The sequence below is a fragment of the Lissotriton vulgaris genome, chromosome 10 (genome assembly GCF_964263255.1).
Source record: "Lissotriton vulgaris chromosome 10, aLisVul1.2, whole genome shotgun sequence".
Classification (NCBI taxonomy): Eukaryota; Metazoa; Chordata; class Amphibia; order Caudata; family Salamandridae; genus Lissotriton; species Lissotriton vulgaris.
In genome coordinates, this window is record NC_141698.1 from 229,365,147 (window position 1) to 229,384,458 (window position 19,312).

Consider the following 19,312-nt stretch of genomic DNA (forward strand, 5'->3'; position numbering starts at 1 on the left):
GGGGTCATTCTGCTGGTTGATATGCTTTCCACTGGGCCAGTATTCTTCTGAATCTATTACCACTTGCTCGTGATGAACATTTGTGCCAAACCATTTTACATTTTGTATTTTTTTGTCCATTTTATCTTCCATTTACTAAGATCTTTTTTTTTAAAACATATTTTATTGAACAAAAGCATTACAGTACATAATCAGACAGTGCATCCCCCCGACGGAATTGTGACAAGATAGCACGCAGATCTGCAAGGAAACCTAGCCATGAATTACATCTTCGTACCTCGTTTTTTTGGGGGGCAACACATCCTGCATAAATCAAACATCTAGTCCAATAGTACTGCGACTATACATCACTTCTCAATAGAATTTTAAGAAACCTAAAGGGGAACAAGACCCAGCAACCACCCCCCACTCCCTCCCCCCTTGGCTCATTCAACATATAAATGCACAGCATAACATGTAGTAGATTCAACCTTATTTCTCTGTGCACATCTGCTTTAGGAACCAAAATAAATGGGATACAGTCCTGGCCAATAAAGTGTCTTATTTACAGTGCCCATCCAAAGGCGCAGGGCTCTGTACTCCAGAGACCACTGCCACAGCAATATATGTAGCGCAAGCTGATCCCGCCACCAGAGAACTGAGTCAAACGAGCCAATTAACTTACACCCCCCCACCCCACCCCAGATTGCGCTACCGACCACCGAGTTCAAAGCATAGACTACCAATGAATCACCTGTTGAAAGCTACACATATACAGAGGAGTACCTGCAACAGAGTCCCCCCCTGGTCCTGCACCACCCGGGAGCACCCGTGCCAAAAAGGACCTATCTCTACAGTCAGCCCCTCTCACATCAATTACCAGAGGGATCATCCGACTCACCCGGGGGATCCAGCCACAATCCTCTATAATCCGCCCACCTCTTCCATATTTTATAGTGCTTCCGCGGGCAGCAACGGGCAACGAAGATGGGTTGTTCGAGCCCCATGTTAAAATCCAGACCATTCCCCCATGCAGAGAGCGGGGGACACAATCATTCTTTCAGCCCCTGGCGATGTCCCGTTTTGCCAGGGTGAGCCCCAGGAGCAGAAGATGCCGTTTATAGGCGTTGCCACCGATCCCATCCATCACTTGGAGAAGAGCCAACCGCGGAGTGCGTGGGAGCATCCACCCCAACACCTCTGACAAGCATGCGAAAACCCCTCGCCAAAAGCGGTCCAGTGCGGTGCATGACCATACCTTATGGAAAAAGGTGCCCTCCTCCCGGCCGCATCGAAGACACTTCAGGGAGGCGATCAGACCCGCCTGCTACAACCGGGCCCGGGTGAAATAGACGCGATGCAAAAATTTAAATTGAATGAGCCGCAGACGCATGACTATCGCGGCCCCCTGCGGGGCCGCTAGGGCCTCCCTCCAATCCTCTTCCTCAAGAGCGCCGACGTCCTCCTTCCACACTCCTCGCAATTTGTCCGTCGTCTGGGCACTATGAGTGATCAGGGACTGGTAGATCCTCGAAATCTTTTTAGTCTCCAGATCTCCCATAAAGACCTTGGCCTCCAGGGGGCTAAACTCCGGGAGCGCCTCAATGCCCACCAAGCTAGGGGAAAGGGCATGGCGGAGCTGCAGGTAGCGGAAGAATTGAGAGCGAGGCATGTGGAATTCTGTCTGTAGGTCCGTGAAGGACTTGAGTGTCCAATTCCGCACCACATCCCCCAGGGTCGGCATCCCAATCCCGAAATCCCTGTAAGGTCGCGAGCTCCGGCAATCGCCTGTTATGCCACAATGGGGTCTCAGCCGTCAACTTATTCCACCACCCCATGCGCTTCAAGGAGTGTCGCCAGACACGAAAGACTAGCTTTGTAGCTGGTGGCAGATTCCTCCGCATCGGCGCCGAATACAGTACCGTGTGCAGGGTGTGTGGCTCCATCAAGAGCCTCTCCAGTGCGTACGCCGGGTCTCCTCTGTCCCCATACCACCACTCATTCAAGATCAGGAGGTGGGAGGCCTGATAATAGGAGAGAATATCAGAGGTCGCCAGTCCCCCACAGTATGTGGACAGAAAACACGTACGAATCGCTACTCGGACCGCCTTACCCCCCACAGGAACTGTCCCAGCGCAGAATTTACCTGTGAAAACCATCTGGGCGCTATCGGATATGGGTGGTTCTGCAGCTGGTAGAGCAGCCGCAGGAGTGTGACCATCTTGAAAATCACCGATCGGCCATAGATCGTGAGAGGCATACGGGACTAGAGTTTCATGTCCGATCTTGCGCACTCCCAAACTGGTGCCAAGTTCCTCTCCCATAATACCACGGGCATGTCCGTGAGGAACACTCCCATGTATTTGAGCCCTCTGCAATATCCAGAACAAGATTCTCTAGGACTTGGTGATGGTAATGTAACACTTCCAACAGTAGTACCAACCACATGGAGGCAGATGAGGCCGGCATCTGCATGGAGAAGTGTACAATCCACTACTGGAGTGGTCTAGAGTAGTCAGGGCGAGTGTTGCGTGGTTGCAGCATTCGACGGCCAGGCCGAGTCCGTTCATGATTCAAATTTATTCTCTAAAAAGGGCGCAAGGTCCGCAGGTTCTGAAACAAATCTCATCTGGCCTTGAAATATGATACAGAACTTTGAAGGGCCTGAATAAGAGAAGGGAATCCCCACGGCCGACAATAATTGATGGAGAGCCAGAAAACCTTTGCAACGCTTAATGGTATCTCACACGTAGACCTAAGAAATTGAGATATTATGACCTTGCTAGTTAATTTTCCTGATCCTCCTCATTTGTGCCAGAATCTGTTCCGTATGCTGATGCAGTAGAGATTTATCTCCCCATTGACAGATTCTGCTACGCGTTGCCAACCACGCCTGTCTCACCTCATTTAACAGAAGAGAGGCATACGACTGCTGAGCCTGCAGCAGGCGTCGCACCCCCACGCCCCCACTGTCCTCCCTACTTTGACCCTCCAGTCTCTCCACCTCCGCTTCTGCCCCAACCAAAGCCGCTCTGCGCCGTTTACACGCGGCCGCGCACCAGGCGATGTCTGCCCCTCGAAGGGTAGGCTTCATCGCCTCCCATAAGGTCGCCGCATCCGAGACCGAGCCCAAGTTCGTGGTCAAATAGTCTGCGATCGCCTCCCTCATATGCGTGTCATATTCCGCATTTTGTAGATGCCACACCGAGAGGCGCCATCGGAACTGAGGCCGCGCCCCGCCCACCTGCAAACCGATGTACACTGAGGAATGGTCCGATAACCCTCTAGGGTGAATACCAGCTGACACCACCCTCGAGACCACCCCCTAGGAACAAACACATAGTCCATCCTTGAGAAGGACGCATGCACTGCAGACAAAAATGTATACTCCCTCCTGGTGCCACATGTCCACCCAATGCAGACTAGACACCAGTGCGTGTAACTTCGAGGGTTGGGAGCCCCCCCGGACCTCGCCCGTTCTGGACCTATCCCTACTGGGGTCTATGACATCGTTCTAATCACCCCCCACCACAGAAACCACGACCGGCATATCAGACCACAGCGCCAACAACCGCTCCACCAGGGACCATTGCAAAGGAGGGGGGGCATACACACATCCCAGCACCACCGGCTCCATTCCAATCATACCGCGGGCAAAGACATAGCGCCCCTGTCCATCAAGCCACTGTTGAGCATGCACATAAGGAACTCTACGATGGATAAGGATATCCACGCCCCTGGACCCATGTGCGAAGCCAGCATGGAACACTTGTTGATAACCGTAGCGCTGTAGACAGAGCACCTTGGAGCCCATCGGATGGGTTTCCTGCAAAAGGAGACCATCCGCCCCCCACCCGCTTGGCCTGTCGCAGGACCTCCCCCGCTTGATTTTATCTAGTAGCCCACGAACATTCCAGCTGACTACCCGAAGGGCGCCCAGGGATCCTTGGACCGTTGTCAACCCACTAGCCATCTAGGTGCGTATTGTGTGTGGGTCTCAAATAATAATTGTAGCAAAGTGTATGTACTGCATGTGATGCTCGGTGTGAAAGCGCAATCCAACCCCCAAACCAAACCACCCCAACCCCCAACAAACCCCCCACCTCATACCTCATGAAACATTGAAGTACCTGTCGCGGTCGGATTGAAAACAGGCCCCCAACCGGGGGACCCGGGCCTCTCCCACCAATGGATCCCTAGCTTACCACCCATAACAGTTCCTCTCGCTACCTACAGGCGTGAGAGCTGCAGGGTCCGAGCCCAGGCAGGGGCTCCCTCGTTATTACAGCAAACATTATTGCACATGGTCCAATTACGAGGGTTCTCCATTTACTAAGATCTTAATGTTGTTTGTTATTATGTGTATCCTTTATGACCTGTCTTCGGAAGGTCGAATAAAGAAGAATTGAATTGAATTGAATTGAATTGAGAGCAAAACTGCACCCAAATCAAATATGGCAAGAGCTGTTGATGTAAATGGTCAAAAGAAGAAAACATGCAAGCCCGCATAATTCACACTCTTTGGTCAACAAACTAGCCTCCCTGAGCCTTCCATTATGAGTAAAAGATGTGCGGGCCAAAGTGAAGAGGCCTCTCATGGTTGCCATCTTCAGGTATTAAGAGTGTGGAGAGGCTACCTCGGCAGTGGCAAATAAAATGTTTAAGCCAATCAAAACAATTTAAACAACCTTCCTAGTTAGCTCACCAAATGTAGGTAAAAAGAAGTCAACATCATTTAAAAGAAACATTGTGCAGTATCATAACCAGCAGTGGCAAATATAATTACACCCAAATTAGAACATTTCAACATTCCTAGATAGGTGACCTAAGAGTAGGGCAGCTTGTAAGCCAAAGAAGTCAACATTGTTTCAAAGAAACTTCACAAAGCAACACAACCAGGGGTGATAAATAGAGAAATGTAAGGCGTTCCACACACCACCTACCAGAATATCCAGAACAAGATTCTCTAGGACTTGGTGATGGTAATGTAACACTTCCAACAGTAGTACCAACCACATGGAGGCAGATGAGGCCGGCATCTGCATGGAGAAGTGTACAATCCACTACTGGAGTGGTCTAGAGTAGTCAGGGCGAGTGTTGCGTGGTTGCAGCATTCGAAGGCCAGTCCGAGTCCGTTCATGATTCAAATTTATTCTCTAAAAAGGGCGCAAGGTCCGCAGGTTCTGAAACAAATCTCATCTGGCCTTGAAATATGATACAGAACTTTGAAGGGCCTGAATAAGAGAAGGGAATCCCCATGGCCGACAATAATTGATGGAGAGCCAGAAAACCTTTGCAACGCTTAATGGTATCTCACACGTAGACCTAAGAAATTGAGATATTATGACCTTGCTAGTTAATTTTCCTGATCCTCCTCATTTGTGCCAGAATCTGTTCCGTATGCTGATGCAGTAGAGGTTTGAAAATTAAAGGTCTCGTAGAGGAGATATTTTTTGGTTTCAATGTTGACACCCTATGGGCTTGTTTGATCTCTAAATCCTTGGAGAAGGAGAGCTGGAGAACCTCTGGGATTCGAGTTATGAGGAAATAAGCACCAAACCATTCCATATCCTTTGAGAGACCGTATATACAAAATTCCTCCTCCAGTTACAGTCTTCCTGGTCTGTCAGATCTTTTCTCGGCCACTAGAGAACGTTGAAGGCATTGTATCTAGTCGGCTTGGGCATTGGTTTAGTCCTCAACATTACTTAATCTGGTCTCTGATTTAGATAGTCTTTACGTGAGGTCTTTGCGGATCCTGGCCACTTCTACGTGGAGCATGTTGTGTTGGTCTTAGTGCTCTGCGCGATGTGCACTGAATTCCTTTTCAGTAGAATAGCTTCCAGGGTAGAGGAGGAGTCAGGACTCCCTTTTATCGGTGACTCCGATAACAGTAGTGAGTGTTTGGTGCACCTAATACTCGGTTTGGAATATCTCTCCTTGACACCACCATCCCTGAGCTCTGCCCTCCGACTCAATCTAGCTGTTTCATTAAAGAAAATATCACACAATCTTCACATCAGGCGCTTCCTTATGAGGAGACACCAGGCAGCCGCCATTTTATGTGCCAGGTAACAGGTAGTATTGTATTGTTGACAGGAGTCATCTGAAGTCACTTCCAGACAGGGAAGATGTGCTGAATAGTTGCTCCCAAATGTAGGAGAGTAGGGTCTGCTTTCCTATGGTCACCCCACTTTTTGCTTTTTGCTTCACTGGTTTTCGACTTAATGTGGCTGTGGGCCTGCTAATCAGACCCACAGCCCAGCTGCTCTCTCTCTAAATGTACTACAATGCACTTTAGGTGCATTACCAATTGGATACTGGGTCACCTTATGAGCCCCTGTACAGTGTACTATAGGTACCCTGGGCATAGGTGCACCCAAGACCTACCAGGGGCTGCAGCATGTATTATGCCACCCCTGGCTGGCCATTCACATTGACACAACTGGCTGATCACTCAGCTGGGGCAAGGTTGTGTAATCACCCCTTGCTTAGATATAGTATACCTAAATCTAACCTTATATCTAGACACATATACACCTATAAGTCACTCCTATGGCAGGCCTTAACAATCCTGGAGGCAGAGTGCTTGGTTTTATGTGAGATGGTGCTCTAACATGAGCTGAGCCTGTCTGCAGCTTTCGGAACCATGTCCTTATAGCTGTTCTAGGATATTGTCATACAATATACTCTTAAGTGCATTATTAACCTCCCGGTTAAATGCTAACTATGGTTTGGCTTTATCAAAACATGTCGAGTAAGGTGTCATATGATTTGGAATACTACCCCTTACCAGTTCTGGTGACGGGGGTAGCATTCCACCCTTCTAGAGGGAGAAGACATGTTGTTCCTACTATTCCCGGTTAAAGTTAACCAGAGCCTCAGCATCACAATATGGATGCTGCTGCCACAGACACAAGTCTGACCTCCTGCTGCTGGGAGTCCTTCAAGCGAGGGAGGCTTGGACAATAGGTTTCCTGTCTTGGGAGGTGCCTGGGGCACACAAGGTGTCCCATGCATAGTCCAGTTCAAACCGGTGCTGGGGCTTCCCAGCCCCAGCTCTGGCGCAAAACTGGACAAAGGGAAAAGGGTGTAACCACCCCCTTCCCTGGTCCCACCCATAGGAGGGACCTAGCAGGTAATCCAGCCCCTAGATTTGGTATATAGGTAGGAGCTGAGTCCCAAGACTTTAGATTAATCCTGACTGAAACTCTGAAACAAAACTCTGGACCTTCGACGATCTACTTAAAGAAGACGACTGAAGAATCTCCCTTGTGGTCAAGAGTGCCCACCCTGCACAAGCAAGCACCACCCAGCGATCAACGGCTTGCTTTGCCGCCGCCCCCCGCCGGAGCCGGAGCCCGAGCCCAGAGCCTGACAAGAACCGGATTCCCAGACATCCAACAGCCCGATCCACAGTCCCTGCAAAGCTGAGACCCGTGGAGGCGACGGGAGACGTGGGACTGGACATATTGAAAAGTCTGCGACCTGCTAACTGTGCAGCCTCCGAGGCCTCCTTGAAGCTGTGCATTGGGGATTGAGAAGCCCCAGCCCCGAGCAGCATCTGCACCAAAGATCAGCCCTGCACCCTCCACGAGCATTTTCCTGCTCGACGTGCCTGCCCGGTCACTCGCCCGTTGGCTAGTGGCCATCTTGGCGACAATACTTTGAATTTACACCGCTGGTCTGGTTGCTCCAGACTGCCCTTGCTTCACTCAAAAGAAGCAGCCTCCCAGACCTTGCTGGTCTGAGTAAGAAGCCTACTCCGTATCCTGCGTGGGTTGCCTTTGCCACGGCTTGTTGACTCCAATCCTGAAGCCGACAACGCCGACAGCGAGAGCCTTCGTGGGACAGTCCATGCCTGACTCCTGGTCGTCGTCGATGCCTCCTGGTCCACGTGGCTGCAGAGACAAGCTTCCCATCAGCACCTGATTGCTTTGCGACATCGCCTGCTTCCATCCTGGTCACTGGTTAGTGACCCAGACTCTGTCCCCTCTGCTTTCAGGTCCTCTACATCTTCGATCCACCCTTGGATCCACCCAGACTCTTCTCTCCTGGCCGCCTTCAGCATCTTTTCTCCAAGGCTCCATAGATCTCCACAACGAAACCCGACACACTTTGGGACATATGCACCCGCTTCCTGTGGGTTAGGTAACGCGAGTACTGCAGTGCTCCTGTAAAGAGTAACTCTCCTAGTGTCCTAGTTTCAAGTGGTTAGCTTCTAGTCCAGTTGGAAGACTCACAAACCTTTAACTTTCTAACTTTACGCACCCATTGACTTCTATGTGTGCACGCGTGTGCATTTAGACACTGCACCCGCATCCCGTGGGCCTCCTGCTCCCTAACTATTGTTAGCTCAGTGTAGCCCCAGCGATTCCCAAGGCCCTAGGCCTTACCATTGTTCGTGACGTGGTTCTTATACCACTTTCTTAGTATATGGTTTAGCGGGCCACCTGGGCCTATCCATATTTGTGCAACTTTTGTATGTTATATTAAGTTCCTTGATATGCGCTTGTGCTTCTGTGCTCATGAAGAGTTCAGGGGATTTATTTAGAAATAAATACATATATAGTTTGAATATATAACCTGTGTGGTGCCCTTTCATTTGTTATAAAAAGGGATTGCATATGGTAAAACAGCTGGCTTCGCATGCCCTCTTGAGTTTAGCCTAAGACTGCTTTGTCCATGCTACCACTAGGATAGCTGGTCTATAAGGTTGACTTTACAACAGTGCTTTAAATGGAAAAAAATAAGTGCAGGTACTCACCAAAAGGAGCATTGGGCGGAGTTTGGGGCGGGGCTAAGGGGGAACAATGGGCGGGGTTAGCTTTTTGACCGTGCCAAAGTTGTATGCACGAAATCTGCATGCATTTTATCAACCGCCTAAGGATTACATGCTGCTTTAGCCTGCCTTAAATCGAACCGGCGGTCTACAGCCCACTGAGCCATCTGTCCAGCACTGGTACTCTTTTGTAACACGTGCACACGTCACTTCTCTCTTGTAACATACTGTTTGCTACCTCTCACATTTTGTTTGCTTTAGAAACTTGCACAAGTGCCGCCATTGCCTCATGTAACATATGTTCTTGTTCTGGAGTGTCTGCCATTTATTGCAGTACTATACCTCTACTTGTACTTTGTATGCTTTTGTAACCTGCACACATATCACTTTTTCCTCCTGTAATGTACCGTTTGCTACCTCTTGTATTTTGTTTGCTCACAATTGTCACTTTTGCCTCATGTAACTTAACGTTTGCTTTTGTAATTTGTTCACTTGTAATTTTCTCCTGATGTATCATTACTGTTCCTATTGTGAAGCGCTCTGACACCTTCGGGTAAAGTCAGCGCTATATAAAAAAGCATAAAATAAATAAACAAGTCTCTCCTGGAACATTTGTAAACCGGAGTTAGGGCCAGAGCTGACAACGTCTGTACTGGGGAACCAGGTGCCAATCTCCACATTTTTGATTGGTCTTAAGGTCTGTCCAAGGTTGATGAAATAGGAATCAGCGAGTGTGGAAGAGGAAGTGTGCAAGAAAGCAATTCAGATGCGTGGTGACTGTAAAAGCCTTCCCATACGTTCTTTTGTTATGTCCTGAATAGTGCCTCCCACTGCCACCCATTAGATTTTACATCCCCCTCTTAGCGCCCACTGTGAAAGATCTTTGGATAAGCAAATGACTCAGCAGACACACCTCTGCTCTGATTTACAAAGCAGCTCACGCTGGGTCCTGGTGACGAGCTCCATTGATTGATTCCGTACTGCTGCCGTAGTATAACTTGAGGGATAAAGGGAGCGCGCTGCCTCGTTAAAGTCAGATCCGCAGGAGTACCGGTACTCTCTTTCTTCTAGAAAAAAGTGCCAGTACTCAAGGGGAGAAAATGAAGAAGTGCCGGTACTCAGTACCGGTGAGTACCGGCCCATTTAAAGCACTGCTTTACAACCATCACCATAAGGGTTGTTTGGACTGGTGCAAGGTGCTCACTAGAATAGTGAACATCATATACCAGGCCAACTTCTCGCACCAAAGGGTCTCAAAAGAGTTTCAGGACTGATAGGCTCTCACTAAGTGAAATGCACGCTATACGTCCGGAACAAACCCAGGACCTCAAAACAAACGGGCCGAAAAAGAGACCAATTGCGGTAAACTGTTTTGAGTGTAGCCGGCTATGCCCCTGCACTCTAACCAGCTTTCACCACAAAACCATGGTGGATGTTAAACTGAATGAAGTTGCGAAAGAACGATTTGTCATGCCACTGTAGTCCTGTATGTAACATCTTCACCACAGTCGATACTTTCCCGATGGGCTGAGTTAACACAGAGACAGCGCCATTTTGTAATACTCTGTCATGGAAGTCGACCTCTTTTCCCCCAAAACACCTAGTAGGACAGCTTCTCTGGCCATACAGGCACTTCCTCACGTTAAGCATATCTTCCGCCGCATTTCTGATAAAAAATGTGATCCATTGCCACCCGGCACAACTAATGTGATGGCTGCTCCAGGGAGCTCAGGAGGAAGCCTCTATCTTAGCCGCGCGCCAAGCCGCCCCCCCCCCCCCCGCAAATGCCTGTTTTTAACAGCCTCATAGCTTTCTGAAGGACAGCATGAAGCAAACTATACATGCAGAGCCACAGATAGATTAATTTGCCATTCATTACAAGTATTAGGTGTGGGGAGGGCAAAAGAGACAATTTGTTGAGGCAAAATCACTTTAAGTAAACATTGTGAATATGGGCCTAGTGTTTTCCTTTGTAAAGTGACGCCAACAGGGAATCTGCGGGGCATAAAGGAGCGATTTATCAAGTTATTTAGGATGCACCAAGCACCTATGGTGATTAAGTTGAATTAGATCTTTGTACTGTACTAAATGTGATCATATGTTTTAGTACAGTTGTTTAAAAATATGTTTTTTCAGATCAAAGTTATTGTCAGAGACATACGTGACTCTGTATGCCTTTGTATATTTGTGTGTATGTATATGTAAAAGATATGGAAGTAACATTGGCTGGCCTTCGGCATCTGAATTCTGGATATTTCAATGTTTATACTATTTACGAGCTTGGTATCTGTTTCAATATTGATAATCCGCAAATCTTTTCGAACATAATGTAAATGTTGCTGATTTATCCACTCATTCATTCTCAGCACATCCCCGAGGCTAGGATATCGATGTTGATTTTAAGATTTCTGTTCACCAAGGACAAATGTGTTTCGTTCCACAGCCCGAATCAGACGTTTTGAACCAAGGACGCTCCAAGTTTGAGTTGGAGGATGACGAGGAGCACGACCTTAACAAGACACTTGGTGTGGAGCGTTTTGATGAAATCCTTCAGGAGTCACATAGCCACTCAGCCGACGACCTTGGGAGAACCTACAGTGAAGAGGACTTTGAATGTATGTTTTATTTAAAGCTTACTTCTTACTAAAATCTTCATACAATGAGCTTCATTATTTACATGCAGTGAAGAGAAGAGTTGTAGGAAGTTAATGAGAAGGGAATGGAAGACCCCAACCCACACCCCCGCCCACAATGAATATGTTCATGGAGACGTTAGTAGGGGGGGATGGGGGGGGGGGGGTGAAACCATTGCCATTTGGCCTTGTAAAGAAGCCACTCGATTCAGGGCTCATTGATCATCCAAAAGTACCAGGGATGTTGTTCGCTCCATCTCCCTTTGTCATAACCTCAGGCAGCCACCTCTTCCGCTGTGATAAGAGCACTCTTGTCTGATGTCTATATTTTGTTAATGAAGGCCTGCTTTAGTTTAGAGTTTGTGAAGGGAGTTGAATCAATTGAGGTAGATTTGAAGATCACATTGTGAACGATGAGATTGTGTTCCCATTGTAGCGATACAGTACAGCTAAAAGACACATTATGAAGAGATGTTAGAGGTAAAGTGATCTAGAACTCCCATTTCAGAGAGACTAGATATAAAACGAATATATTGAGGCAATTTCAGCGAGGAATAAAGGTCACATTGATCACAAACAGTACAAAGTGGTAACAAACACATTAATGAAAAATTATAACAAGCATTTACAATGCAATGGTTTTGCCTTTGTTAAAGTTAGAGCTATTGGCATTGCTCTTGACATTATTTTTATTTATGTTTTTTTTTAACATAAATAAATGGCATTGTCATTTACAATGCCACTAGCTTTATCTCTCGCAAATGACACACACAAACACACACAGAGGCCCCCCCACACACCCACACAGAGCCCCCCACACACACAGCCACACAGAGCCCCCCACACACACAGCCACACAGAGCCCCCCACACACACAGCCACACAGCGCCCTCCACACACCCACACAGAACCTTCCACACACACCCACACAGCACAAGCAGGCAACCGGGGCACACGGAGGCACAAGCAGGCAACAGGGGCACACGGAGGCACAAGCAGGCAACAGGGGCACACGGAGGCACAAGCAGGCAACAGGGACACACGGAGGCACAAGCAGGCAACAGGGGCACGAAAACGGAGGTGCAAGCAGGCAACAGGGGCACACGGAGCCACAAGCAGGCAACAGGGGCACACGGAGGCACAAGCAGGCAACAGGGGCACACGGAGGCACAAGCAGGCGACAGGGGCACGAAAACTGAGGCACAAGCAGGCGACAGGGGCACGAAAACGGAGGCACAAGCAGGCAACAGGGGCACACGGAGGCACAAGCAGGCAACAGGGTCACGAAAACAAGCACAAGCAGGCAAAAGGGTCACAAGCAGGAATTGTAATTTAGACCGGGCTGAAGTGGAGAACGGTCAGTAGGGAAGTAGTGCGGCTGGTGCAGTGGTACCAGGCCGAAAGGTGAGAGGGGCTGTCTGCACCCCAGTTTGGACAGTTTCCACTACCTAACAGTTATTGGTTGGAGGGGGGCGTACTTCTTGCTTGCTTTAGGGCTGTTACTTCGGGGACGCAGTGCATGCTCTTGCCTGCTGCCTGCTGCCGTCGGGACACGACAACAGGCAGGGAGAGGACAGGCTGGGAGAGGGCAGGGAGGGGACAGGCTGGGAGAGGGCAGGCTGGGAGAGGGCAGGGAGGGGACAGGCTGGGAGAGGGCAGGTTGGGAGAGGGCAGGCTGGAAGTGGACAAGCTGGGAGAGGACAGGCTGGGAAAGGTCATGGAGGGGACAGGTTGGGAGAGGGCAGACGAAGCGGACAGGCTGGAAGAGGACAGGCTGGGAAAGGGCAGGGAGGGGACAGGCTGGGAGAGGGCAGGCTGGGAGTGGGCAGGCCGGGAGAGGACAGGCTGCGAGAGGACAGGCTGCGAGAGGACAGGCTGCGAGAGGACAGACTGGGAGTGGGCAGGCTGGGAGTGGGCAGGCTGGGAGAGGACAGGCTGGGAGAGGACAGGCTGGGAGAGGACAGGCTGGGAGAGGGCAGGCTGGGAGAGGGCAGGCTGGGAGAGGGCAGGCTGGGAGTGGGCAGGCTAGGAGAGGACATGATGCGAGAGGACAGGCTGCGAGAGGACAGGCTGGGAGAGGGCAGGCTGGGAGAGGACAGGCTGCGAGAGGACAGGCTGCGAGAGGACAGGCTGCGAGAGGACAGGCTGCGAGAGGACAGGCTGCGAGAGGACAGGCTGCGAGAGGACAGGCTGCGAGAGGACAGGCTGCGAGAGGACAGGCTGGGAGAGGACGGATTGCGAGAGGACAGGCTGCGAGAGGACAGGCTGCGAGAGGACAGGCTGGGAGAGGACAGGCTGGGAGAGGACAGGCTGGGAGAGGGAAGGCTGTGAGAGGGCAGGCTGGGAGAGGGCAGGCTGGGAGAGGGCAGGCTGGGAGAGGGCAGGCTGGGTGACGACAGGCTGGGAGAGGACAGGCTGGGAAGCAGAGAGGGTCTTAACTGAGAAGTCTGCCAGCGCGGAGCTCTCCGGGGCGCAGAGCAGCAGCAGGGCCCAGCAGAGCAGGGCGGGGGGGCGGCAGGGGCTCGCAGAGGTGTCTCCTGGGTCAGCCACCCTGGTCCACCATGGTGCGGCTCCGAGTTCCAAGCTCACATGGTGCCAGCGCTGCCCGCTGCCGAGCAGCGCCGAGTTTCCGGGGCGCAGAGTAGCAGCAGGGCCCAGCAGGGCGGGGGGGCGGCGGGGGCTCGCAGAGGTGTCTCCTGGGGCAGCCGCCCAGGTCCACCATGGTGCGGCTCCGAGCCCCAAGCCTCTGGTGGTGGTGCTGCTGCGCTCGGTAGGCCATTTAACTTACCGGGCACTCTGGCGGGGGCTCCTTGCGACGGTGGCAATCTCTTGGGCACTTCTCTGGTCTCCCTCTTCGGCATGGGAGACCGGCAACGTCCTCCGCTTCTCCCGGGGCTCCCTCCAGGCCACGGGAGCCCCTCGTGGGCCACCATACTTCTTCTCCTGGGCCGCCGTCCTGGCGGGGGCTCCTTGCGACGGCGGCAATCTCTTGGGCACTTCTCCGGTCTCCCTCTTCAGCATGGGAGACCGGCAACGTCCTCCGCTTCTCCTGGGGCTCCCTCCAGGCCACGGGAGCCCCGCGTGGGCCGCCATACTTCTTCTCCTGGGCCGCCGTCTTCCTTCTTCCCCCGGGCTGCGGGGGGCGGGCACTTCCGGCCGGCCGCGCTAGGATTGGCCGGCTGGCTAGTCACTTCCGGGTCACCGCGGGCAGCGCGGCGGCCCGTCTCTAGCTCAGGCAGGCGGGCGGCGAAGTTTCCCGAGGAGTGGGCTCCCTCAGCTCACGGGAGCCCGGCAGAGCGCCCGCCATGGTAGTGCTGGTGGCCGAGGCTGCTGCAGGGCCTCGCTGCGGTGGGACGGACGGAGGCGGCGGGACGCAGGAAGAGGTGGCCTGAGCTGCAGCCTAGGACTCGTGGAAGGGGCGCCGAGTGCCGTCAATGCTAGAACAGATTCGGGGGCGTTCCCGAGGGCTTTTGGCTGACGTAGCGTGACGTCGCCAAAAGCCAAAAATTCTCGGGAACGCCCCCGAATCTGGTCCGGCATTGACGGACAGGCCCGTCTTCCAATGGCTAGCCTCCATTTATGGAGCTAGCCAATGGAAGACGGGGGCCGTTCTTGTCTCCCCTACTATAGTCATTAGGTTTTCGCCTGCGCGAAAAAGCTGCGCAGAGCGCAGCTTTCGCCAGGCAAAACCTAAAAATGAGACTCAATTGCACAGCATATGAAGATCACTTTGCGGTTATACATTAGACATAAACTCAAATTACTGAGAAATGTTTGTCAGAACCAAAGATCGCCGTGTGGTTGGTTGTTTAGTAGAAGCAAAGCTCATTATGGAGATACAAAGCTCTTATAGTGAAAAACTTTAAACATAAAGTTTGCATTTCGTGGACATTTCTTATTGATTTGAAGGAGATTGTGGAGAGTTGTCCGAAATGACTCATTGTCATAAACTTTTTCACTGAATTTCTTGATCAGCTTTAGTGGTGAGGGCAACTATAATGCTTAATTATGAACATTTGAAAATCTTCTATCCTCAGTTCTGAAATCCTCTTGGCAGAATGGGATATTGTGATTAATATTGTGAAAATCCATTAAAATGGTGTCATAATGCTTGTGCTCAAATGATCTACTGAAATGCATTATCGTTTACTTCTGTCAGCTCACATATTCATTTTTGTTTTTCGCAGACCATCGGCAATCTTCACATCACATCCATCACCCACTTTCAACACACCTCCCCTCAGATGCCCGCAAAAAGAAGGCAGTACCAAAGAAGCCAAGGAAGAAAAAGAGGAGAGCCTCCATTCCTGGGGAAACTCCAACAATAGAGGAAGGCGAGGAAGATGAAGATGAGGCTTTTGACACAGAACCTGAGAAATCAACTGAGGAAGGAGCCTCCCTAGGGGATGTTCAGGTACGTCCTCATCAGTTAAAGCCAAAAACAGTTTTGTGTGGACAGTACCTGAACACAAGAATATTATGCTTGCTCCGCCTCTATACTGGGAATGTGAAGGCACCTTCTTCACACTGAGATATGTTTAAGCATCACCTCGCCACACAGGTTATGTACTAGCACTTCTACTACTTAAGGTTTATGCTTAGGTTAAGGGTGGGCACATCCTGCACTCAGTTGTATGTGATCACTGAGAAAAAAAACTTGTGGAATGCCATTTTTGACAATCTATTTATCTAAACTATTTCCTTCAATTTACCAGCTGTTAAACTCCAGATCTGATACAGACATCTAGCCACAGTTTCTTACCTTATTACTTCCAGGCGTCAGGCTGGATCCGGAAGATTTTTCTTATCAGTATCCCTGAACGCCGGTAGGTGGCATCGGTCAACTCCATGTGACGTCGTTGGTGTTGTGTTCGTCGTCGGTGTGACGTCCGCGTCGTCAGTATAAATGCCAATCCGGCACGCTGACGTCAGTTCTTTTCTTCCTGCGCCATCAGTGCTGATCGGTTGAAGAGAGCTACCCCCTGTCAACTTTTGACAGACTTTTTCTGACTTTTTGTCTACTTTGTTGGTGTGTAGGTGTGTCATGTCGAGTAAGAAGACTTCAGGGTTCAAGCCGTGCGGTGCCTGTCACAGTGTCATTTCGGTCAAGGACACCCATCTAGTTTGTCTCTGGTGCCTGGAGCATGACCACGACTCCAAGTCGTGCTCCGACTGCCGAGCCATAGCGCCAAAGGCTTTGAGGGAGCGGTCCCAAAAGCTTCTCGCGGCCTGGCGTCCTGCACCTCGGCGATCACCACGTCAGTCTCGATCTTGGTCCATGTCTTGGTCGAGAGGAAGGTCTGATCACCGCTCCGGTGAGTCGAAGTCCTGTTCGTTGAGTGGACCCGTTCCTGGGTCTGGACCGACGCCAGTCGCACCCCCTAAGCGACCTTCCCTGACATTGTGTCCATCGCAGAGATCCTTGGCGGTGCCCGATTCTCATTCCTGATGGCACGGAGCCGGTTGGGCATTCCCCAAAGCTGAGACCGGCGCCGACAGAGCCGTACGGCTCCATGCCGCTTACCCTGCCTTATTCTGAAAGGTTAGGTTTCGAGGAAGAGATTGGGAGGGGGAACCGGATCTCTTAGAAATCCTACATCACCAGGATACGGACTGGTATGAGTAACTGGGTGATGTCAGTTGGTTGGACACCTCCCCAGATACTGACATGCTTCCCCTCCCACCTTGGCTACATGGTCCAAACCCAGCACAGGGGCTACTGTGAATAGCACGATCACCCGCTGCCATCACCCAGCACTGGGCAACGCAACTTTCCTCACCACCCACCCCACCCCAAAGCTTGGTGGTCCAGGCTTCCACTTCCTGTGGCGTGTTCCCTTCCGCACCCCCAGACAGGGAATCCAAAAGACTGGAGAGCTTTGGGAAGAAAAATCTTTCTCCTGCCAGTCTAGCCTTGGGGTGGGTGAACACCACAGGCCTTTTGGGCCATTTCTCCCATTCGATATGGGATACGGTTGCACAAGTGCTGCTGAGGATTTCGCAGGAGGAATGGGCCCTACTCTCTCAGGCCATCTCAGAAGGGAGAGTAGCAGCTAAGTTCGCCATCAGATGTGGCTTGGAGATGACGGACTCGCTAGGTAGAGTGATTTCGACGGCGGTGGCTGTTTGTCGCCACGCCTGGTTGAGGACGTCTGTTTTTTCAGGGGATTTCCAGGCCAACCTCATGGACATGTCCTTTGATGGCTTCCGTCTCTTTGGAGACAAGGCAGATGCTGCCCTTGAACTCTTTAAAGACTTGTGGGCCACGGCCAAGTCTTTGGGCCTCACTGCTACCCCTAGGACTTCATCCACTTTTGGCTCCTTTCGTGGTTACCAGCCGTGCAACCCTATTTAAGCCAAAAATCCCCTTAAGTTCAGCAACCTCTGTGTGATCGCCCGTGGGACTCCGCCCAGCCGCGTGGGCCAGGGAACCAGAAGTCAGGCCAAGCCACTGCCCCCTCCTCTACCACAAAATCTTCCTCGTCGGATCCACCAGGATCACTCTTGTCCACTCGGTGGCAGGATACGCCATCACCTCCACTGCTGTCGAGACATAACATTGGACGGGTTGATGTTGCAAATGGTCTGAAGGGGCTACTCCTTCCCCTTCAAGACTACCACTCCACCTATGCCTCCAGTACATGATCAGCTGACGGAGGATCATCTTGCCTTACTCCGCAAGGAAGTCAAAGCTCTCTTGGCCAAGAGAGCTAAAGAAAGGGTTTGTGGGCCAGAAGTAGGCAGCGGTTGCTATTCCCGTTACTTTCTGGTCCTGAAGAAGGATGGAGCCTTAGCCCTATTCTAGACCTTAGAACCCTCAACTACTTCCTGAAAAAGGAGAAATTCAAAATGCTCAACCTGGCTCAGGCCCTCTCTGCCTTGGACCCCGGAGACTGGATGGTAGCGCTGGACTTGCAGGACGCCTATATTCATAGCCTCGTACTGCCTGCCCATCGTCGCTACCTGCGGTTTACGCTGGACCATGAGTACTTTCAGTTTACCTGCTCCCTTTCAGCCTCTCCAGTGCCCCTCGGGTGTTCACAAAGGTGATGGAAGCAGTCGAAGCTCGTCTGCTTAGATCAAGGATTCCAATCTTCCACTACCTCGACAACTGGTTGTTGAAGGTGGACTCGCCGCAAACAGTTGTCTTCCACCTCCAGACTCTGGCGAACCTCCTGCATTCGCTGGGATTCACTATCAACGTGCCGAGTCACACCTGACTCCCGCCCTGACGCTCACTTTCATTGGAGCAATTCTGGACACGGTGTAGTTTCGGGCCATCCTCCAGAGCGACGAGTCCAGGATATTCAGGCTATGATACAAATGGTTCAGACTCTATTCTGGATTTCGGTGAGAATGACTCTGAGGCTGTTGGGCCTCATGGCCTCCTGCATCCTGCTTGTGACCCACGCATGGAAGACGCATGCAGGCTCTGCAGTGGAACTGAAGTTCCAATGGGCACATCATCGAGGAAATCTCACCAAGCTGGTTCAGATATCTAAGGGCACTGTGAACGACCTGCAGTGGTGGCTAACAAACCGCGATTGGTTCCAGGGCAGACCCTCTCCCTTCCCCACCCAGACCTTACAGTAGTGAAGGACGTGTCCCTTCTGGAATAAGGCGGCCTTCTGGAAGGGGTGGAGATCAGAGGACTTTGGTCTCCAGCGGAAGCCAAGCTCCATATCAATCTGTTGGAGCTGCAGGCGATCCGGCATTCACTAAAAGCCTTTCTACCGTCATTAAAGGTAAGGCTCGTTCAGGTATTCACGAACAATACTACCGCCATGTGGTACTGCAACAAACAGGGCGAGGTGGGGTTGTGGATCCTCTGTCAAGAGGCCCTGCGCCTCTAGACTTGGCTGGAACAACAGGGCATTTTCTGGTAGTTCAACACCTGGCCAGTTCCCTGAACGCAAGG

General features: G+C 51.2%; 1 protein-coding gene across 4 annotated transcripts in view; it reads left to right on the plus strand.

Moving 5' to 3' along the window:
• The window catches only part of SLC4A2 (solute carrier family 4 member 2), a 1,480,655-nt gene that overhangs the window by 590,616 nt on the left and 870,727 nt on the right, over positions 1-19,312 (plus strand). For all 4 annotated transcript variants that reach the window (XM_086940913.1, XM_086940912.1, XM_086940914.1 and 1 more), the window contains 2 exons: positions 11,205-11,376; positions 15,582-15,808. In XM_086940913.1, coding sequence (XP_086797039.1) covers positions 11,205-11,376; positions 15,582-15,808 — 399 coding nt within the window. The remainder of the gene's footprint in view (positions 1-11,204; positions 11,377-15,581; positions 15,809-19,312) is intronic.